This window comes from Doryrhamphus excisus, chromosome 14 (genome assembly GCF_030265055.1).
Source record: "Doryrhamphus excisus isolate RoL2022-K1 chromosome 14, RoL_Dexc_1.0, whole genome shotgun sequence".
Classification (NCBI taxonomy): domain Eukaryota; kingdom Metazoa; phylum Chordata; class Actinopteri; order Syngnathiformes; family Syngnathidae; genus Doryrhamphus; species Doryrhamphus excisus.
Window position 1 is genome coordinate 18480155 of NC_080479.1, and position 23695 is coordinate 18503849.

Here is a 23695-nt window from a genome sequence, read left to right on the forward strand (position 1 = left end):
CATACAATGAGGATGAGCGGTATAGAAAAAGGATGAAATGTATTGTGATGCACCCCCATGTTGACGTTTGACTTCTAACCGGTCTGTCTACTCACTTTCAGGTTGTTTATAGTGACCTCTGGCGGCGGAGGATTGGTATTGCACTTGACCCCGAACACAATAGAGTGCAGTGTAGGACTGCACTGCATCAGGCTAACGTTTGAAATATGTTAGCTATTAGCGATTTTTTTTTATTTTTTCATATTCGAATATTATGTAATATTATATATTATTTTTAAAATAATTATAATAATTATATTATTATTTTAAAATTATAATAATTAAGGTAAACTTTATTTTAAACTTTTTCTAAACTAATTACTAATTTATTATTTGTTTGTCTTTACTATTTCTATCTTAGGGGTGGCCAATATGGGCCGATATGAGGGAATTATGATAAATTATGATAAATCAGATAACATTAAAAATAGCTCAGATAAGCAATAATTTTCCAAAAACACTCCAGTTGGGCAAGATTAACCAGACTGTCCAGGTACTTTTTTCTCTCGCTTGTGGCCCTGAGCTCATTTGTAAACATCCCCTTTGAGAGGAAGACATTGCTCCGCCATGAGGGGAAGCACACAAAGAACCTTACCGGACACCTGAAACTTTGAAAAGTACTGAAGGTTTCCCAGAAACCTCCGTGGCGTCACACCGGCTGCTCGGGCGACTGTGCCCCAATACAGTGCACCTTGCTGGGCCACAGCATGTGGCTTCTCCCCCTCTATCCTCTGGTTCTCCTGGTAGTAATGTCATATTTCTACTACACTTACATATACATTTTAAAAAATAGATATGGGTTATCAGTATTTGTGTAATGTGTTCATTCTATTATTAATTACAATAATTTTAAAACTGATATTATGGTAATATTGTAATAAGTTCCCCCAAAACGGTAGACCCAAAGTTACACCCTTGTTAAAACATGCTATTAAAACATGCTAGCAGAAGGTCAATGCAACATTTAAGGACCGTATTTCCCTTCACTTGCCAGTTCTTGTCAAGTAGTTCAATATTTATCAGGAAAAAGCGTGAAGAAAAAGAAGATATTCACGGGAAAATAACAATGTTAAAGTCATTCATTGTTCACTTTTGTTTTTTTCATTAACTTTATTAAGCTAGCTAACTCAGCTACTGTTGAACCCGAGCTGGTCACGTGAGCTCATTCACATGAAGCGGGCGGGTATTGGACCGGAAGTGACGTATGTTGCCACAAGCGTGACGAACGCGTCGTTCGAACTACAACAAGGAAGTGGACGTCCATTGCCAGGAGAAGGAATTCGAACTAACAAGCCGACGTATCGTCTCCTCGAATCCGAACTGGGGTTCGTTTTGGTCGGTTGTCGAGTGCCGGCGTGGAGGACGAGGAGGAGGAAGAAGAAGAAGAAGAAGAAGCAGCAGGGGGGGTCACCGTGGAGATTGTGTAGCCAGCTAGCTAACTAGCTAGCTAGCGATGAACACGGACGTGGAATTCCACATCAGGCAGAATTACCCGTGGAGCAAGCTGCCGGCTAATGTCAAGCAGGTACTTTGTGAATCGAACCAACCCGTGACGAGATGCCATCCGTGGGGGTGAAGCTGTCAATGTCACGGCGGAGGCAGCCCCCCAACCTCTGCAGTGACGACACAGCTTGACTCCACACGGCTGTCACATGACAGCAACATTATGGCGCTACTTAAACAGTGCAAAGATGGTTTGTTTGGAAAACTACTTGGTTGTCTGTAAAACTCTAACCGGTAGGGAGTCATGTGCTGGCCTGGGGGCCACATCCGGCCCGGAAATAACATCAGACCGGCCTCAGTCCTAAGAGTCCTAAGAACAGCATCATATGGAGGATCTTTTGACTGCTCTTTGTTAAATAGAGGATCTTTGAATTGGGTTTTGGCAGCATACAATTGTTATGTGGAGGATCTTTGACAAGTGTTTTTTTTTTTTACCTGCTGTTTTTAAAAAAAACTACTGGCAAAAATAACACTTGTCAAAGATCCTCTATATGACACGAGCACTCTGCTGTTTTAAAGGATGCACTATAAAAATGTCAGTCAACAACGGGAGAAGTCTGCTGTTTCTAAGAACTGAAAACTGGACCAAAAAAAAACTAACTGCCCAAAATATGCATCAAAGATCCTCTATATGACAGAAGCGCACTGCTGTTTTTGAGAATGTACAGAAAAACACCCGTCAAAGATCCTCTGACGGCAGAGCAGAGTGCTTGTGTCATATAGAGGATCTTTGACAAGTGTTATTTTTGCCAGTAGGTTCTTGAAAACAGCAGACCTTTCTTGTTTTATACTGTATAGAGGATCTTTGACGGGTATTTTTCTGTACATTCTCAAAAACAGCAGTGCGCTTCTGTCATTAGATGATCTTTGTTGAGCATTTTGGGCAGCAGTAGGTTCTTGGAAACGGCAGATGATCTTTGACTGGCAATTTTGCGGTTCATCCTTAAAAACAGCAGAGTGCTCGTGTCATATAGAGGATCTTTGACAAGTGTTATTTTTGCCAGTAGGTTTTTGAAAACAGCAGACCTCTCATGTCATATACTGTATAGAGGATCTTTGACGAGTATTTTTCTGTACATTCTCAGAAACAGCAGTGTGCTTTTGTCATATACAGGATCTTTGATGCACGTTTTTGGCAGTTTTTTTCTGTCATTTTAATAGTGCATCCTTTAAAACAGCAGAGTGCTTGTGTAATATAGAGGATCTTTGACAAGTTTTTTTGCAGTACATCCTCAGAAACAGCAGAGTGCTCCTGTCATAGATGATCTTTGTTGAGCATTTTTGGCCGCAGTAGGTTCTTTGAAACGGCAGATGATCTTTGACTGGCAATTTTGTAGTTCATCCTTAAAAACAGCAGCACGCTCTCGTCATATAGAGGATCTTTGACAAGTGTTATTTTTGCCAGTGGGTTTTTGAAAACAGCAGGCCTTTCTTGTTATATACTGTATATAGGATCTTTGACGGGTATTTTCTGTACATTCTCAAAAACAGCAGTGCGCATCTGTCATATAGAGGATCTTTGATGCATGTTTTTGGCAGTTAAAGGTTTTTTTTTTGTCCAGTTCTTAGAAACAGCAGACTTCTCCCCGTTGTTGACTGACATTTTTATAGTGCATCCTTGAAAACAGCAGAGTGCTCGTGTCATATAGAGGATCTTTGACAAGTGTTATTTTTGCCAGTATGTTCTTGAAAACAGCAGACCTCTCATGTCATATACTGTATAGAGGATCTTTGACAGGTATTTTTCTGTACATTCTCAAAAACAGCAGTGCGCATCTGTCATATAGAGGATCTTTGATGCATGTTTTTGGCAGTTCTTAGAAACAGCAGACTTCTCCCGTTGTTGACTGACCATTTTTATAGCGCATCCTTTAAAACAGCAGAGCGCTCCTGTCATAGATGATCTTTGTTGAGCATCTTTGGCAGCAGTGGGTTCTTGGAAACGGCATATGATGTTTTTTTGCGGCAATTTTGCGGTTCGTCCTTAAAAACAGCAGCACGCTCTAGTCATATAGAGGATCTTTGACAGGTGCTTTTGCAGTACTGGAGCTCCTTAAAACGAGCAGAGCGCTCCTGTCACAGAGGATCTTTGATTTATATTTTTGCGGTAGGTTGTCACAAACAGCAGAGCACTCCTGTTATATAGAGGAACTTTGACTTTGATGATTTTTGTGCAAAGTACATAAAAACTCTTGTTATATAGAGGATCTTTGACCATCAGAAACATATGGGGAGGCCAGTGTCCCAAAAATGTTTTTGATCTCGTTGTTGTGACAATGTCGCCACTGATTGTCGACTTCCTGTTTGTGAATATGTGAGATCTAATGTTCCTTTATTATTACGGCAGAGTTTGGGGAACTCTCAGCGCGAGTACGAGAAACATGTCCTGCTCTACAGCATCCGCAACCAGCTCCGATTTCGCAATAACCTAGGTGAGCACTTCCACTTCCTGTCGTGGCCCCCGGAGCCATCTTTACTCTTGTTTCTTTGCCTGATCGATTGAGCCGCCAATCATCCGCAGTGCGCCACGTGAGGAAGGACGAGCGCAAGTACTATGAGGAGCTGCTCAAGTACAGCCGGGACCACCTGATGCTGTACCCCTACCACCTGTCTGACATCATGGTCAAAGGGCTGCGAGTCACGCCCTTTTCCTACTACATCGGAATCATGGAGGTGGGTGAGGACTTTTGGGAATGATTCGCTAAATACAGCGATAAAGTCGCTATGACTTGTCCCTCGTGCTACATTCTCTTCTTCTCTGGCAGAACAGGTGTGGTAGAATGTATTGTGAAAGATAGTGGTGTGAAAATGTTTATTTTTTTTGCATTAAAAATGAAACTTTTTATTAAGGGAGAAAAAAAAAATTCAAAGCTCCATGGTGTGAAAAAGCAACTACCACTTTACCACTTCCACTCTCCTCTTCTTGCACCTCCAGGATATTATGAACAGCGAGAAGAGCTACGACTCCTTGCCCAACTTCACTGCTGCTGACTGTGAGTCCTTAAAAACAGCATACGATTGTCATGTAGAGGATCTTTGACAAGTGTTTTTTTTTTTTTTTGCCTGCTGTTTTTAAAAAACCTACTGGCAAAAATAACACTTGTCAAAGATCCTCTATACGACACGAGCACTTTGCTGTTTTAAAAGATGCACTATAAAAATGTCAGTCAACAACGGGAGAAGTCTGCTGTTTCTAAGAACTGAAAACTCGACAAAAAAAACAACTAACTGCCAAAAATATGCATCAAAGATCCTCTCTATCCTCTCAGAGCGGAGTGCTTGTGTCTCATAGAGGATCTTTGACAAGTGTTATTTTTGCCAGTATGTTCTTGAAAACAGTAGATCTGTCTTGTCATATACTGTGTAGAGGATCTTTGACAGGTATTTTTCTGTACATTCTCAAAAACAGCAGTGCGCTTCTGTCATATAGAGGATCTTTGATGCATGTATTTGGCAGTTAGTTTTTTTTTTTTGGCCCAGTTTTCAGTTCTTAGAAACAGCAGACTTCTCCCATTGTTGACTGACATTTTTATAGTGCATCCTTTAAAACAGCAGAGTGCTCGTGTCATATAGAGGATCTTTGACAAGTGTTATTTTTGCCAGTATGTTCTTGAAAACAGCAGACCTCTCTTGTCATGTACTGTGTAGAGGATCTTTGACGGGTATTTTTCTGTACATTCTCAAAAACCGCAGCGCGCTTCTGTCATATAGAGGATCTTTGATGCACGTTTTTGGCAGTTGTTTTTGTCATTTTAATAGTGCATCCTTGAAAACAGCAGAGCGCTCGTGTCATATAGAGGATCTTTGACAAGTGTTATTTTTGCCAGTATGTTCTTAAAAACAGCAGATCTCTCTTGTCATATAGTGTATAGAGGATCTTTGACGGGTATTTTTTTTGTACATTTTCAAAAACAGCAGTGCGCTTCTGTCATATAGAGGATCTTTGATGCACGTTTTTGGCAGTTTTTTTTTTGGCATTTTAATAGTGCATCCTTGAAAACAGCAGAGCGCTCGTGTCATATAGAGGATCTTTGACAAGTGTTATTTTTGCCAGTATGTTCTTAAAAACAGCAGACCTCTCTTGTCATATAGTGTATAGAGGATCTTTGACGGGTATTTTTTTTGTACATTCTCAAAAACAGCACTGCGCTTCTGTCATATAGAGGATCTTTGATGCACGTTTTTGGCAGTTTTTTTTTTCATTTTAATAGTGCATCCTTGAAAACAGCAGAGTGCTCATGTCATGTAGAGGATCTTTGACATGTGTTTTTGCAGTACAGTTTTTTTTTAAAGAATTGTTTAAACAATTCATTCATTTAGGTTGTACTTTTATTTCAACCTTTAACTGTGGGTCGATATCTAATAAATTCAAATTTATCTAATTAATTAATTCAATTTTTATCGAATAAATCTTATTTTTAATGTATAAAAATTGAGATTAAGGTTATGCAAAAAAATAATGACATTTGTACAACATTTTTGGCCCAGTAACATTTGGTGCAGATCTGGACATAAGTGCAACAGGACGGCTTCATGTGACTTTTTTGTTATACCCTGCAGGTCTGAGGCTGCTCGGTATCGGGAGGAACCAGTACATCGACCTGATGAACCAGTGCCGCTCCTCCAAAGTGAGAGATGTTTCTATCAGAACCTTTTCTCATGGACCGTGGAGGTCTCCATATGCCCGAAATCACAGGTGTCACAGTCAAGGCCGGGGGGGCCCAATTTGGCCCGCCATATCATTTTATGTGGCCCCTGAAATTGAAGTAAAAACAAAATTGATATGAACAACAAAAATATATATATTTTAAAATTAATAAAATATTTTTTTAAAATTAAGTATTAATGAAAAACTAATACAATTATTATTTAATATTGCCAAAATTAATAATTAATTGATTAAATAAATAAATAATAAATTAACTATTTGCCTAACCTAACTGACTAAACTAACCTCTTTGCCTCTAACCCAGGGGTCTCAAACACGCGGCCCGCGGGCCAAATGTGGCCCGCAGGACACTACTTTGAGGTCCCCGCCTTGATATGAAAGTTTAATGTTTGATATGGATGCTGTATGGTATCATGTACCCAGAAAAAATTATTACGTTTGATTAACGTTCATGTTAAAGTTTAAATAACTGTTAATAGTTATCCTCCCTATCCGTGTGGAAGTGGTTAGTTTTTGGACTATTTAAGTTTAAAGGAAATAACTTGAAGGCTACCGTTGAGGGCGCTAGCTCTCTAGTTTGCGAGTTAGCATGTGTCTCAAGACCCTGCAGTTGCGCAATATGTTGTAAATAAAAAAAAGTATAAATGTGACTATAGTCGTGTTTTGTCATGTCTACAGGGCTCTAATAATGCTTTGTTCATTTTAATCTGAAAACAATAATTTGTTTACCCACCAACTATATGTGGTTTCTTAACTTTTTATTATTTGCCGTTTTATTATTATTATTATATTTATTTATTACTGATTGATTGATTTTCTTTATTCTTGATTTGTTTATTTATTTTTCATCTTATTTTGTGCAGAAAAATAAAAATGAAGATATTTGAGAACAGTGGAATGTTTTATCAGAACCAAAACACTGAAAAAGTTTGTATATTTTTCTGTTTTTAATAAATGCGTTTTTGTTTTTTTTTGGAAAACCTGATGCGGCCCAGCCTTACCCAGACCCTAGCTCCAGTGGCCCCCCGGTAAATTGAGTTTGAGACCCCTACTCTAATCTCTTTGCCTCTCCTGCCAGAAATTCTTCCGCAGGAAATCAGCTCGGGATCTTCTCCCGGCCAAACCGGTGGAGATCTCAGTGGAACCGTGGTGGGTGGCCCAGACGGGGTACATCACGGAGGATGACATCAGGGTGAGAGCACCGACCATTCCACAACTCTTCCACATGCTAGCAGAATATTTAAATATGTGTATTTTGTGTATGTGTGTGTGTGTATAGTGCTGTTCTCCAGCGGAGAAGAAAGCCATTGATAAGATGATCGACTCTGGTCCTCAGCTGGCTGGATCAATGGAGTACAATGTGGTCTTAAGTGAGTAGAAGCCATGACTGTATTACTCTCTGGACGATGACAACGGCTTCTGTTCCATATTTGATGTCCATCTTCAGGTTTATACAACCGCGGCTTCATCTACGTGGATGTTCCAATATCGGATGAGAGCTGCATCTCAGGTATCTCATGTTTTTCTTTCCATTTTCTCATGCACTCCGAGTTAAAAAAATGAAGTTACCATATAGAGTCGTCTTGATTTATCGCTGTTTGTTGGTTCCACACCCACCGTGTTCTGCAATATAGGATTCAGTGGTAATAAATGCTATATTTTTGTAGTTAAAGCACAGAAAATCCTGTTTGACTTTAGAAATATTATTTCTATATTTATTTTATTTATATTAGATATTTATATTATTATATTTATATTATATAATATTTAAAATATCTAATCTATATATTTACTATATATATTATTATTATTATTATTATTTATATTATTATTATATATATTATATTATTATTATAATATATTATTATATTATTTATATTTACTATTATATAATTTATTTATTTATTATATATTTATTATTATTTATTTTATATATTTATATTTTATTTACATATTTATTTTATATATATTTATTTATATAATATTTTATATATTTTATTTATATAATATTTCTGATTATTATTATTTGTTTACACCACATTGCAACTCTGATCCTGAGGTACTTAAGATAGCCACTAGCTAGCGAGCTCGCAAGCTAACCAGTTAGCGTTGAATTTATTTCTTCTAAACATAAGAAGGCTTGCACGGCACCCGGGTGGTTAGCATGCAGGCCTCACAGCTAGGAGACCCGAGTTCAATTCCACCCTCGGCCATCTCTGTGTGGAGTTTGCATGTTCTCCCACATTCCAAAAACATGCTAGGTTAATTAGCCACTCCAAATTGTCCATAGGTATGAATGTGAGTGTGAATGGTTGTTTGTCTACGTATATGTGCCCTGTGATTGGTTGGCCACCAGTCCAGGGTGTACCCCGGCCTCTTGTCCGAAGACAGCTGGGATAGGCTCCAGCACCCCCGCGACCCTTGTGAGGATAAGCGGTTGAAAATGAATGAAGGAATGAATAAACATATGAAGCCAAAAACTACCACTTCCACATTGAATATGAGTGTTTGTTTTCGGTGCAGATTCTGGAAGATCTATTTAGCTTTGCATGCTGGTTATGTTGTGTAGCTGCTCTATAGGAGTCCACAACTCCATACAAAGGACTGAAAAATGAGCATAATAGATCCCCATTAAGGTAATGTTGCGTAAGCTAATGTCTCAATATTTTGAGTCATTACTGCCACCTAGTGACCACAATACTACATGTCAATTGTATTTTTAATATGTTATGACTAATAATAGGTCGTAGTCGATGTGTGCACTCACGCCTTCTGCCCCCACAGTGCCCCCGCTGGAGGGTTTCGTCATGAACCGCGTGCAGGGAGACTATTTTGAAACGCTCCTCTACAAAATCTTTGTTTCCATTGATGAGCAGACCAACGTCGCAGAGGTACCACTCCTGTCACAAATCCAAGATGGTGTGTATTCTTCTTTTTTTTTTTTACATCTTCCTGTTTGTTCATTTCAGCTGGCAAACGTGTTGGAGATCGACTTGGACCTTGTGAAGGTGGGTGAGATGTCGGAGAACGTGCACACATGGTTTCATAGTAGTCGCCCCCCCGCCAAGCGGAATGAATGAACTTGAACACAGTTGGCTCGGTTTCCTGCTCGGCCGCCTCCTTTTAGAAGTCTTGCCAAGGTCTTATCTCTGCCGTGACCTTCCAGTCTAGCCTCACGGCAACACAGGAGATGATGGAGACATCTCCTCCTCTCCGCTCTATTGCTTTCACTGCTGATGACTTCCTCGTGGTCACCAATGAAGAAGAAGGCGGGAGGGAAGAATAGGATGCTTGTTTACATAAAACCTCCAAACGCAGGCTAGGTGTTTTCTCTCTTAAGGACGCACAGAGAAAGGAAAGATGTTCGTGGTGTTTCCCAAACCCCAATGATTGAATTTCTCATCAGAACGCCGTGTCCATGTACTGCCGCCTGGGCTTCGCTGTGAAGAAAGGTCAGGTCATCAGCTCGGAGCAGCTCCACCCGACCTGGAAGAACGCTCCGTCCGTCAACAGGCTCAAGTACGACCTCTAAAATGTGCACAAGAACCCATTTTTAAGTTGACTCTCCCTTATGTGAAGGTGACTTTTAAAGGCACATGTCCGTATCTATCATGTATTGACTTTTTATGATGTCATAAAGCAGGGGTCTCAAACTCGCGGCCCGCGGGCCAACTGCGGCACGCGAGACGCTAGTTTGAGGCCCCCCACCTTGATACCAAAGTTTAATGTTGAACTGACAGCTTAAAGCTGTCAGTTAATATGATTTTGTCCCGCCCATATTGTTACCCTACCCTGTTACCCCGCCCTGTTTTGCTTTGGATTAGCAATGAAGCTAAAGGCTAATGACGCCGGGTACAAATAAATGCAGGTAATGATTTGGAATTAAAAGGGAAAATACACGTCAAGATAAAGCATCTTATTAAAACATGTTGTTAAAAGTTACGACGCTGCTAACGATGCTAACTTGCTAATTGGGTCAAATGATTATGTTTCATTAATGTTCATGTTAAAGGTTAATTAACTGTTAATATTGTACATTTGAATCTGAAAAGGCGGCACGGCGGTCGAGTGGTTAGCACGCAGACCTCACAGCTAGGAGGACCAGGGTTCGATTCCACCCTCGGCCATCTCTGTGTGGAGTTTGCATGTTCTCCCCGTGCATGCGTGGGTTTTCTCCGGGTACTCCGGTTTCCTCCCACATTCCAAAAACATGCTAGGTTAATTAGCCACTCCAAATTGTTATTTATTTGATTATTTTTGACTTCTGTCTTAATACTAATACTAAAATGCTAATTTCGCAGGGGAGGGTGGCACAGCTAGGAGACCCAGGGTTCAATTCCACTAGTCGGCCATCTCTGTGTGGAGTTTGCATGTTTGCCCTGTGCATGCGTGGGTTTTCTCCGGGTACTCCGGTTCCTCCCACATTCCAAAAAACATGTCTATTATAGAAAACAACATGTCTTACTGAGAACAAACACTTAACAGCACTCTATTCATCACACTGCAACTTAATACTCAAAAGGTGTATAAACAATACTAATACTAATTTATACTAATACTAAAATGCTAATTTCGCAGGGGAGGGCGACACAGCTAGGAGACCAGGGTTCAATTCCACGCTCGGCCATCTCTGTGTGGAGTTTGCATGTTCTCCCCATGCATGCGTGGGTTTTTTTTCCGGGTACTCCGGTTTCCTCCCACATTCCAAAAACATGCTAGGTTAATCGGCGACTCCAAATTGTCCATAGGTATGAATGTGAGTGTGAATGGTTGTTTGTCTATATGTGCCCTGTGATTGGCTGGCCACCAGTCCAGGGTGTACCCCGCCTCTCGCCCAAAGACAGCTGGGATAGGCTCCAGTACCCCCGCGACCCTCATGAATGAATGAATACTGTACATTGTTGGGTTGCACGGTGGTCAAGTGGTTAGTGCACAGACCTCACAGCTAGGAGACCCGAGTTCAATCCCACCCTCCACATGCATGTGTGGGTTTTTTTCCAGGTACTCCGGTTTCCTCCCACATTCCAAAAACATGCTAGGTTAATTAGCCACTCCAAATTGTCCATAGGTATGAATGTGAGTGTGAATGGTTGTTTGTCTATATGTGCCCTGTGATTGGCTGGCCACCAGTCCAGGGTGTACCCCGCCTCTCGCCCAAAGACAGCTGGGATAGGCTCCAGCACCCCCGCGACCCTTGTGAGGAAAAAGCGGTAGAAAATGAATGAATGAATGAATCTGAAAAAAATAATTTCTCTACCAACTGTATGTGGTTTCTTACGTTTTTTCTTATTTGCTGTTTTATTATTATTTTACGAGTTATTGTCTTTATTCTTAATTTTATTTATTTATTTTTTTTTATTTTAAATCTTATTTTGTGTATAGAAAAAATCATGTTTTATCAGATATTTTGGTGTGGAAAACCGGAACCAACGTACTGAAAAAGTGTAGGGTATAGCAGAAGCAAAAGCATTGAAGATTGTTTTTTTTTTTAATTGATTTTTTTTCCAGTTTTTAATAAATGCGTTTTTTTTTTTTGAAAACCTGATGCGGCCCGGCTTCACCTAGAACCTAGCTCCGGTGGCCCCCCAGGTAAATTGACTTTGAGACCATAAAGGTCATAAAGGAAGAAGCACCTTCCTCGTGGGCTACATGAACCCACCCCGTTATGTATGGGCGGCACTTTCTAAAAAAAAAAAAAGCAGGCTTCGCTACACGTCTTAAAATGCAGCTCTGCCAACCATCCATCAGTTAGTTACATATGTAGAAGTTCTTTTAGCGTTCATCTCTGTGGACGCTGACTAGTGTGATTCGTCGTTTGCAGGAGCACCATGGACCCTCAGAAGATGCTGCTGTCCTGGGAGCAAGGCAGTCCTGTAATGGAGGGCGGCTCCTCTGCTACCGACACCGACACCACCAGTCTGGAAGACCAAGGTCTGCTTGCTAGCATGCAAACACTTGAGTTTTAGCTGAATTGACATATTGTGTTTATTATTTACATATTGTGTAGCTGACACAGCTAGCGTCAGCAGCCTGAGCATCCCGGCCGCCCCCACCAAGAGGATCGCCTTCCTCTTCGACTCCACGCTGACGGCCTTTCTCATGATGGGCAATCTGTCCCCGGTGTGTGGCAGGACTCCGGTATTTTTGAGAACCCCATCAGAACCTTTCTGTGACGTCCTCGTGTTTGTTCTCCCATCAGAACCTGAAGAGCCACGCCGTGACCATGTTCGAGGTGGGCAAGCTGTCTGACGAGACGCTGGACAGCTTCCTGGCCGAGCTGGAGAAGGTGCGGAGCGGATCACGCGGTCCAGACAAAAAAAACAAAACATGCACTAACTCATATGTTGCGTTTGTTCTCCAGGTGGAAAGCACAGCAGAGGGTGAAGCTCAGCGCTACTTTGACCACGCCCTCACCCTCAAGAACACCATCCTCTTTTTACGCTACAACAAGGAACTCACTCAGGACCAGGGACCTGACATCCCAAATATAGGTACCCAGCTGTGCAGTATTAACCCAGAAACACGTGTACTCTACCAAGTACTACACCTCATGTAGCCAAACAAGCTAAGCCGTGAACTGGCAATCAGACATGAGAGACAGGAAGTGATGATTAAGTACTTCGGACACGCCTCGTGTCCATGCCACCAGGTTTCCCCCTGGACATGCTGCGCTGCGAGAGCCTCCTGGGTCTGGACCAGGCCACCTGCAGCCGCGTCCTCAACAAGAACTACAAGCTGCTGGTCTCCATGGCGCCCCTCAGCAACGAGATCAGACCCATCAGCAGCTGCACGCCTCAGGTGGGACACTTATGACACCACGGGGGAGGGCGTTCAAGGACGACGCAAGTTGCAATTCAACACCACAAATAGATTGCGGTCTTGTTGTAATGGCTGCCTGCTCTAATTAAAATTAAAATTAAGTTTTTATGTTTAATTATGTTTTTATTCTAGACCCCTCATTTAAGAATGAATGTCTAAATTGAGAAGAAAAAAGGAGGAAAAGAGACTTATGGACCAGAAAAGGTTGCAATTTAGAACATTTAAATGGTATTTTAATTTAAATTTAAATTTTTTAATTTTTAATTTTAATTTTAATTTTAATTTTAATTTTAATTTTAATTTTAATTTTAATTTTAATTTTAATTTTAATTTTAATTTTAATTTTAATTTTAATTTTAATTTTAATTTTAGTCACATACCAATTAAAATTTAATTTTTAATTTTAGTCACATACCCATTAAAATTGAAATTAAAAGTAAAAACAAAATTTAAATTAAAATACCATTTAAATGTTCTAAATTGCAACCTTTTCTGGTCCATAAGTCTTTTTCCCCCTCATTTTATCGCTTTTTCTTCTCAATTTAGACATTCATTTTTAAATGAGGGATCTAGAATAAGAATATTAAGGTTTAATTTTAATTTTAATTTTAATTTTAATTTTAATTTTAATTTTAATTTTAATTTTAATTTTAATTTTAATTTTAATTTTAATTTTAATTTTAATTTTAATTTTAATTTTAATTTTAATTTTAATTTTAATTTTAATTTTAGTCACATACCAATTAAAATTTAATTTTTAATTTTAGTCACATACCCATTAAAATTGAAATTAAAAGTAAAAACAAAATTTAAATTAAAATACCATTTAAATGTTCTAAATTGCAACCTTTTCTGGTCCATAAGTCTTTTTCCCCCTCATTTTATCGCTTTTTCTTCTCAATTTAGACATTCATTTTTAAATGAGGGATCTAGAATAAGAATATTAAGGTTTAATTTTAATTTTAATTTTAATTTTAATTTTAATTTTAATTTTAATTTTAATTTTAATTTTAATTTTAATTTTAATTTTAATTTTAATTTTAATTTTAATTTTAATTTTAATTTTAATTTTAATTTTAATTTTAATTTTAATTTTAATTTTAATTAAAAAAAACAAACTGATATTACATTTTAAAAAAATAAAAACCTAAATTATATTTGGAAAGCAGGAAGTGAACAAATGTAACAGTTACTGATTGTAAAAGTACCAGATGGAGGGGTAGGATTTAATAAGCTTTGCTTCTTCCTACTCCTTTTGGACATGTGGAACTGGGAACTGATTATGGGATGCACTCAATTGTAATCTGATGCATGTTCAAATGAAATGAAACCATTACCATTACCATTACCATTACCATTACCATTACCATTACCATACTGGCTGAGTGTGTGTGCTCTTTTCTTCTCGCAGCACATTGGGCCCGCCATCCCGGAGGTGAGCTCCATCTGGTTCAAGCTCTACCTCTACCATGTGACCGGTCAAGGCCCCCCCTCCCTGCTGCTCTCCAAGGGCTGCAGGCTTCGCAAACTGCCCGACGTCTTCCAGGTGAGGTCGCATCGTGCCGCCTTTGTGAGGCCTGGCGGTCCAGACAGTGAAGCATGCTGGGAATGTGACAGGAAGCACAGAGGATTTAATGGGAAATGTGGAAATGGGGGCATAACAAAGAGTGGACCTATTCTTTTATTTTTCTCAGGCATATGACAGGTTGCTGATCACCTCCTGGGGTCACGACCCGGGCGTGGTGCCGACGTCCAACGTGCTGACAATGCTCAATGATGCTTTGACGCACTCGGCCGTTCTCATCCAGGTCTTCCTCGCAAGTCGCTTCTCTCGTCACGGTGTTTTCGATAATATTCCTAACACCCGCTGTGCCACCTTGCAGGGTCACGGCGTGCACGGCCACGGAGAAACGGTTCACATCCCCTTCCCCTTCGACCAGGAGGAGCTGAAGGGAGGTATGCACACGAATTCCACTGCCTTTTCTTTTCCTTTCCTTGTGCCGTGCTGAATCGGTGTTTTGGTGTCGCGTGTAGACTTCTCCTACTCCAACATGTGCGTGCACAAGGCACTGCGCAAGCTGAGGGAGCACGTGGACCTGGAGCACCAGTGTGGATACGTTACCATGCTCAACTCCAACAACCGACACCGACGCCGGCCCAGCGACACCATCGAGTGCAGAGGTAACGTAGGAATGCGCCGTAGCTCACTAAAAATCTGCACTCCTATTTTCATCACGGCATATCTTCTCAAGGAAATAATGACTAGTGTACAGCTTCATTTAGTGTCAACACAGCCGGGGAGTAAAAAGATAATTATGTTTTAACTTCAGTCCATAACGAATGAGTGCTGCCGGCACTGGGGGAGCCGCGGTTCATTGAGAGGAAAGATGAATTCCAGCATTTAATGTGACTTTCTGAAGATCTGCTCACTTGGTGGTGATAGTGTATTGGGTTGCACGAGTGCTGCTGGCACTGGGGGAGCTGCGGTTCATGGAGAGGAAAGATGAATTCCAACATTCAATGTGACTTTCTGAGGAGCTGCTCACTTGGTTGTGATCAGAGGATCTGCTCACTTGGTGGTGATAGTGTATTGGGATGCACGAGTGCTGCTGGCACGGGGGGGGGGAGTTGCGGTTCATTGAGAGGAAAGATGAATTCCAACACTTAATGTGACTTTCTGAAGATCTGCTCACCTGGTGGTGATAGTGTATTGGGTTGCACAAGTGCTGCTGGCACTGGGGGAGCTGCGGTTCATTGAGAGGAAAGATGAATTCCAACACGTAATGTGACTTTCTGAAGATCTGCTCACCTGGTGGTGATAGTGTATTGGGATGCACGAGTGCTGCCGGTATTGGCAGAGCTGCGGTTCTTTGGTAGAATGATGAATTCCAACATTTAATGGGACTTTCTCAAGATCTGCTCACTTGGTGGTGATAGTGTATTGGGTTGCACGAGTGCTGCTGGCACTGGGGAAGCTGCGGTTCATTGAGAGGAAAGATGAATTCCAACACTTAATGTGACTTTCTGAAGATCTGCTCACTTGGTGGTGATAGTGTATTGGGATGCCTGAGTGCTGTTGGCACTGAAGGAGCTGCGGTTCATTCAGAGGAAAGATGAATTCCAACACTTAATGTGACTTTCTGAAGATCTTCTCACTTGGTGGTGATAGTGTATTGGGATGCACGAGTGCTGCCGGTATTGACAGAGCTGCGGTTCTTTGATAGAATGATGAATTCCAACATTTAATGTGACTTTCTGAAGATCTGCTCACTTGGTGGTGATAGTGTATTGGGATGCACGAGTGCTGCCGGTATTGGCAGAGCTGCGGTTCTTTGGTAGAATGATGAATTCCAACATTTAATGGGACTTTCTCAAGATCTGCTCACTTGGTGGTGATAGTGTATTGGGTTGCACGAGTGCTGCTGGCACTGGGGAAGCTGCGGTTCATTGAGAGGAAAGATGAATTCTAACATTTAATGTGACTTTGAAGATCTGCTCACTTGATGGTGATAGTGTATTGGGTTGCACGAGTGCTGCTGGCACTGGGGGAGCTGCGGTTCATTGAGAGGAAAGATTAATTCCAACACTTAATGTGACTTTCTGAAGATCTGCTCACTTGGTGGTGATAGTGTATCGGGATGCATGAGTGCTGCCGGTATTGGCGGAGCTGCGGTTCTTTGATAGAATGATGAATTCCAACATTTAATGTGTCTTTCTGAAGATCTGCTCACTTGGTGGTGATACTGTATTGGGATGCACGAGTGCTGCCGGTATTGGCGGAGCTGCGGTTCTTTGATAGAATGATGAATTCCAACATTTAATGTGACTTTCTGAAGATCTGCTCACTTGGTGGTGATAATGTATCGGGATGCACGAGTGCTGCCGGTATCGGGAGAGCTGCGGTTCTATGATAAAATGATGAATTCCAACATTTAATGTGACTGTCTGAAGATCTGCTCACTTGGTGGTGATAATGTATTGGGATGCACGAGTGCTGCCGGTATCGGGAGTGCTGCCGGTATCGGGAGTGCTGCCGGTATCGGGAGAGCTGCGGTTCTTTGATAGAATGATGAATTCCAACATGTACTGTGTTGTTGTGTGTTGTGAAGATCACATGGAGGTAGCGTCAGTCTTGAGCTGCACGAGTGCTGGTGGTTTTAGGGGGCACTGAGGTTCCAGAAGATGAGTGTCCAACTGAGGAAGGTAAAGTTAATGGTGGAGTCCTCCACACGTGAACCCAATGAGCATCTCCGCTGAATTCCACACCCAAGAGGCAGTGGCAGCAGCAGCACTCGTGCAGCCTCAGACAATGACATGACATGGCTTTTCTGATGGACCTGGCTGGATCCAACTTTCTTAGTCTTTTTAGCAGCAGATCTTCATTCAGCTGACACTTATCCATCAAAATAGAAGGAGACGCTCTACTTTGCTTCGGGAATGGAATATGTTCCCTCTTTCCTCAGGTGACACCCACCTCGGAGGGGGCCTGGACACCAACGGCAGCACGGAGTCCTTTGAGCTGGTAACAGAAGAGAACAATGGCGATGGAAAAGCAAAGGCAGACGGTAGGTTCCCCTTTTCATCTTCTAGGAGCCCGTCAGGGAGCCACCACCGAGCACCTCTGCTTCCCCTTGTAGCCCTCTCCTGTGAAGACGAGTGGGTCCCCCTGGAGCTCTGCTTCGGAATGCCGCTCTTCAGCTCCGAGCTCAACCGTAAAGTTTGCCGAAAGATCGCCGCCCACAAGCTGTGCAGTGGCGAGAGGTGATGACACCTTCAAATGCTTTCTCTGACTGATGAATCGTTCGAATCCCTTTCACTGATTGGTTCGTTAGAATCCCTTTCACTGATTGGATCGTTCGAATCCCTTTCACTGTTTGAATGCCTTTCACTGATTGCTTCGTTCGAATCCCTTTCACTGATTGCTTCGTTCGAATCCCTTTCACTGATTGTCTCGTTCGAATCCCTTTCACTGTTTGAATGCCTTTCACTGATTGCTTCGTTCGAATCCCTTTCACTGATTGCTTCGTTTGAATCCCTTTCACTGATTACTTCGTTCGAATCCCTTTCACTGATTACTTCGTTCGAATCCCTTTCACTGATTGCTTTGTTCGAAACTCTTTCACTGATTGCTTCGTTTGAATCCCTTTCACTGATTGCTTCGTTCGAATCCATTTCACTGATTGCTTCGTTTGAATCCCCTTCACTGATTGCTTCGTTCGAATCCCTTTGACTGATTGGCTTGTTGGAATCCCTTTGACTGATGGATCGTTTGAATCCCTTTCACTGATTGCTTCGTTCGAATCCCTTTCACTGATGGATCGTTAGAATCCCTTCTACTGATTGGTTCGTTCGAATCCCTTTCACTGATTGCTTCGTTCGAATCCCTTTGACTGATTGGCTTGTTAGAATCCCTCTCACTGATTGCGTCGTTCGAATCCCTTTCACTGATTGCTTCGTTCGAATCCCTTTCACTGATTGCTTCGTTAGAATCCCTTTCACTGATTGCGTCGTTAGAATCCCTTTCACTGATTGGTTCGTTCGAATCCCTTTCACTGATTGCTTCGTTCGAATCCCTTTGACTGATTGGCTTGTTAGAATCCCTTTCACTGATGGATCGTTCGAATCCCTTTCACTGATTGCTTCGTTCGAATCCCTTTCACTGATGGATCGTTAGAATCTCTTCTACTGATTGGTTCGTTCGAATCCCTTTCACTGATTGCTTCGTTCGAATCCCTTTGACTGATTGGCTTGTTAGAATCCCTCTCACTGATTGCGTCGTTCGAATCCCTCTCACTGATTGCGTCGTTCGAATCCCTCTCACTGATTGCGTCGTTCGAATCCCTCTCACTGATTGCGTCATTCGAATCCCTTTCACTGATTGCGTCGTTCGAATCCCTTTCACTGATTGATTCGTTAGAATCCCTTTCACTGATTGCTTCGTTCGAATCCCTTTCACTGATGGATCGTTAGAATCCCTTCTACTGATTAGTTCGTTAGAATCCCTTTCACTGATTGCTTCGTTAGAATCCCTTTCACTGATTGCTTCGTTAGAATCCCTTTCACTGATTGCTTCGTTCGAATCCCTTTCACTGATTGATTCGTTAGAATCCTTTTTACTGCTGAATGTTGAAAGACGTTGAAGTGGCCTTCACCTTGCTGATCTTCTTCCACAGCCTCCAGGAGCTGCTTCACTCCAGTAGGAAGCTCTCCCTCAAAGTGCTGAGCTTCGTTCAGACCTTCCAGGTAAAACGCACAATCTGGATCAGTTCTGGTGTGAAATCGGTTTGACAGCTTCTGACCCTGTTGAAGCACGGCAAATGCCGTACTTTTTTTTTTTTTTATGTGACAGATGACATTTTTGAAATTTGACACAGTTTTTAACTTTCTAAATAGGATATTACATGTGCTGTGTAAAATGCACAATCTGGATCCGATCCGGATTGAAATCAGTTATCGCTTCCGACCCACGTTAATAACAGCAACGTATTTGAAATCCACCAGGATGGAGCTCAGCCCTGCGACCTCGACAGCGGCGTCTCCAACCCCCTCAGCCAGCCCCCGCCCGAGTCGGGCGTGCCCCTGCCCGCCCTCAACCTCCTCTACAAGGATGGACAGCTGCGGGAGTGGAGCGGGCGGGCCCCTCCCCCTCTGGACATCTCGGCGCTGCAGCGGGAGCAGAGCACGTAGACGCGTTTGGCCGCGGAAGTTCACGTCGCAAAACACGGGATCTCGGGAGGCATCCGACCACGACACTTTTAGCTCCCCTGGAAGACACCTTTCGTTTCATTCATGTTCTTCTTCGTGTATAGGTACCCCCTCCTGCCCCCCAGCCCCCTAGAAAGGACCAAGTCCATACGGCGCCACCTTGTGTTGTGTCATGTTAGTGACCTGATTGCATGACGTGGTTCCATAAATAGGTTATAGGTTATTGTTTGCACTGTGCAGGACTTCTTACCGTGGATGAACAAAGGCTTTGCGTTCATTTTTCTCAGCACCAAAGACTTTTTTTTTTTTTCTCCACACTTTTTTTTTTTTTTTTAATTTTCTTGCCTTATTAAGAAACATGCAGCCATCTTGGAAGCAGCGCTAATCGCTGCTTCTCTGCTGCTTCCCGGCATCTCTTCTGGATCCATTCCAGTCCTTGTCGCCATTTTGGACTTCACTAAGGACTTCAAAGCAGACTGTCATCAAACAGCATTTTTTTTTTTTTTTTATTTCTTTACGTTTGTAGTTTTTGTTGCATTCAGGGCTCATTTTGGAAGGTTTTGAATGGAGGCGTGGTTAAAGCATGACAAATGTGTAAGTGTTGTGTGTGCATATTGTACACCCCATTCACGGTGTGCGCCTTCCCGTCACAATAAGAGCCCAAAATCCCTGCTGTACTGTAAGTAAGTCGGGGGGTGTCCAAAGTGGAAACCGAGGGCCATTTCCGGTTCGCAGCTTGTTTTTTTTTAATAATCAAATATCAAAAATACCAGCATCAGAACATAACAGGAGAACTACCCCTAAATGTGTTGACATGGTTTGACCCTTGGACACCCCTCTTATAAGTCATTCCCTAAATACGCCCCCTAGTGTTAGTTTTCCATATCAGCCTCTGTTAGGCCGTCCTTGTAGTAGCTTGTTTCAACAGTCTTGAGTTGAATCATTCATAATAAGAAATTGAAGAAAAATGAATGACATTCCATCAGCATCCTCCTTCATTCTCATGTTATGATTATTACAAATAAATATGTATAAAACAGATATAAATAAACATGTAACAGGAACAATGCCCCTTAAAAAGATCATCCTGTGTTATTTTTTTTGCCCACTTGGAATAAGAAGCCAACATTACACGCCATATTACCACACTCTGTTAATGTTTTCCCAGCCAGGTGGAACAGATGGCGTGCAAGACACGGCGCTCCGGATGTGAGCTCCATCTGCCTCCAGCACACACACACACACACACACTTGTTTGCCATGTATGCACAAGTGCAGGGAAAAGACACTGAAGTGGACGGAGATCATGACCTTCCTTGTGGGATGTGTGGAATTTGGCCACATTGTCATTTCCCTAGCAAATGAAACAGGATGAAAATTGCAATAAATGCATGAAAGAATGCAATTTGAACCCCCGCCCCCAGGGTGGACTTAACACAATGAATGTGGATTATACCCGGTTGGGAATGGCTCCCAGTATAACCGGATTGTCTTAAAGGAGCGCTGCATGGCCTCGAGGTTTAATAATCCGCTAAGGCTGTTGAGGAATGCTTTCACTAGATCAAATGATCATAAATGCTAAGGATTTATACATAAAACAGCATGGGAAAAATACACCACTGGAAAACTAGCAAGCACAATAAAAAACAAACACGGATTAGCATGATTATCTTTACAAATGCAGATTTTGTATATTGTATATAGATATTGTCAGGTGTATTTATTGTTTTATATGATAGACACAAACCCATGATGTAATGAACTTACTTTGTAAACACTAACAATATAACCAAACATACAAACGCCATTTCCTTAAAGTTAAACTCAACTTTATTGAGGGCTTTTCATTGACAAATTTGTCGTGGAGCTTAAAAAAAAGCCTGAAAAATAATATCAACACCAAAAAACATTATATGAGAAACTAAGTGATAAAAGTGAAGTAAAACAATAAAAATACAATGAAACAGCGGTAGCGTGACATAAAATATGATACTCTACAGTTTAAAACGATACATTTTAAATCAACTTCCGTCCAGCAGGTGTTTTTAATCAGGCACTGAAAAGGGCACCCCTGGTTTGAAACTACTGGGTCACCATGGAAGTCGGGCGGCGGGAATTGAGGAGCGTCGCCGGGGCAGCTAACTTGACAACAGACCGGTGACGGGACCGACTCGTCGGGACAAATGTTGGCTTTGTTCCCTGTCCTCTCGGCAGCAGGAAGCGGGAAGGAGCGTTCAGGTGAGCGGAAGGAGGGGTGGGGAAGGTGGGGCTTGGTTTCGAAAACTCCTCCTTGTTTTTTTTTTGCTCACTTGTTGATGCAAGCTAGCTTCATTGTGTGTAATTTGAATTCTCTGGATGGGAGTTACGGCCAAATGTATCCAATGGCGCTGACGCTTGACGCCCGGTGACACTCGCGGATCCCCCGCCGCCCGCATGGGGAACCAGGTGGAGCGGCTGTCGCATTTAACTTACGCAGAAGTTCCCACCGCGGATCCGCACGGCTTGGACCGAGAAGATGGGCCTCGTATCGGCGTTTCGTATATTTTCTCCGGCGGCGAGGACGCCGACGAGCCCGAGGAAAGCGGCGCCCACGACGGCACCCAGCCAGACCCGGACGCGGAGGAAGAGCAGCCGAAGGCGGGCGAGGAGGTGGAGTGCGCCGTCTACCGGCTGGACGAGTGCCTGTATGACAAGAGCCGAAAGTCGGCCAGCCTGGAGCTTTACTCCCCGGAGAACCTGCTCAACAAGTGCCGCCCCGGAGACCTGGTAGAGTTCGTCGCCAGCGAGCAGTACCCCCACTGGGCGGTGTACGTGGGCGACTTCCAGGTGGTCCACCTGCACCGAGCCGAGGTGAAGCGTTCCTTCCTGACGGACGCCAGCCGAGGCAGGCGCTGCCGCGTCGTCAACGACCTGTACAAATTCAAAGCCCGAAGCCCGGACGCGGTGGTGCGGAGCGCCGTGGAGCAGGTGGGCCTCAAGGACCGGCAACTCACCTGGAGGAACTCCGAGAGCTTCGCCGCCTGGTGCCGCTTCGGCCGCCGGGAGTTCAAGATGGGCGGCGAGCTGCGCATCGGCAGGCAGCCGTACACGCTGCACGTCCTGCTGGGCGGCAAACACTCGCACGCCTTGGAGTTCCAGAGCCTGGAGGACGTCATCATGGAGAAGAGACGCGGCGAGCAGCTGGGAAGAACCGCCCTGCTGCGGGAGCTGGCGTCACACCTGAGCAGCGTGCATGACACCAGAACCGAGGATGGAGCCCGCTGATACCGAATTTGTGATGTGATACCGATCCAATGCTGACCTGTGACGTCATACCAACCACTGACACGTCTATTGACCCCTGATATCAACCTTGGTTTCATGTGAATCAGAATAATGATATAGAATAATAATATAAATATATAAATGTAAATATAATAAAAAAATATAATAATATATTTAATTATCATAGAAATAATAATAGTAAAATAATAATAATATAATAATAAAATAATAATATATTTAATTATTATAGAAATAATAAAATAATAATACAATTAATAATAAAAAATATAATCTATTTAATTATTATAGAAATAATAATAGTAAAATAATAGCAAAATAATAATAAATTAATAAAATAAATAATATATTTAATTATTATAGAAATAATAATAGTAAAATAATAATACAAATAATAAAAAAATAATAATAACAATAATATATTTAATTATTATAGAAATAATAATAGTAAAATAATAATACAAATAATAATAAAATAATAATAAACATAATATATTTAATTATTATAGAAATAATAGTAAAATAATACAATTAATAATAATAAAAATAATAATATATTTAATTATTATAGAGATAATAATAGTAAAATAATAATACAATTAAAAAAAAGATATAAAATAATAGTTTGAATTGTCAGATGCTGAGCAAGCCCGGAAATGGAGCGTATAGACGCGCGTA

At 41.9% G+C, this 23695-nt stretch overlaps 2 protein-coding genes across 2 annotated transcripts; both read left to right on the forward strand.

Moving 5' to 3' along the window:
* Positions 1-699: 699 nt before the first annotated feature.
* Positions 700-20045, forward strand: fam91a1 (family with sequence similarity 91 member A1). Its single transcript, XM_058047616.1, has 25 exons — positions 700-782; positions 1158-1564; positions 3890-3974; positions 4064-4215; positions 4478-4535; positions 6103-6170; positions 7290-7403; positions 7491-7581; positions 7659-7721; positions 8996-9102; positions 9181-9219; positions 9618-9730; positions 12033-12142; positions 12219-12331; positions 12411-12497; positions 12573-12702; positions 12861-13009; positions 14442-14576; positions 14725-14838; positions 14914-14986; positions 15065-15211; positions 17494-17595; positions 17668-17791; positions 19204-19273; positions 19532-20045. The coding sequence occupies exons 2-25, from the start codon at positions 1493-1495 to the stop codon at positions 19715-19717; spliced, it is 2502 nt and encodes an 833-aa protein (XP_057903599.1). The 5' UTR covers positions 700-782; positions 1158-1492; the 3' UTR covers positions 19718-20045.
* A 1742-nt stretch (positions 20046-21787) lies between these two features.
* Positions 21788-23168, forward strand: lratd2a (LRAT domain containing 2a). Its single transcript, XM_058047032.1, has one exon. It carries the CDS (start codon positions 22169-22171, stop codon positions 22997-22999), a length of 831 nt encoding a protein of 276 aa, XP_057903015.1. The 5' UTR covers positions 21788-22168; the 3' UTR covers positions 23000-23168.
* Positions 23169-23695: the final 527 nt, after the last annotated feature.

Coding starts and splice junctions, on each gene's coding strand:
- fam91a1 (XM_058047616.1), top strand. CDS start 1,493: ATGAACACGGACGTGGAATTCCACATCAGGCAGAATTACCCGTGGAGC. Junction 4,536..6,102: donor CAACTTCACTGCTGCTGACT/GTGAGTCCTTAA, acceptor TATACCCTGCAG/GTCTGAGGCTGCTCGGTATC. Junction 7,722..8,995: donor GGATGAGAGCTGCATCTCAG/GTATCTCATGTT, acceptor CTGCCCCCACAG/TGCCCCCGCTGGAGGGTTTC.
- lratd2a (XM_058047032.1), top strand. CDS start 22,169: ATGGGGAACCAGGTGGAGCGGCTGTCGCATTTAACTTACGCAGAAGTT.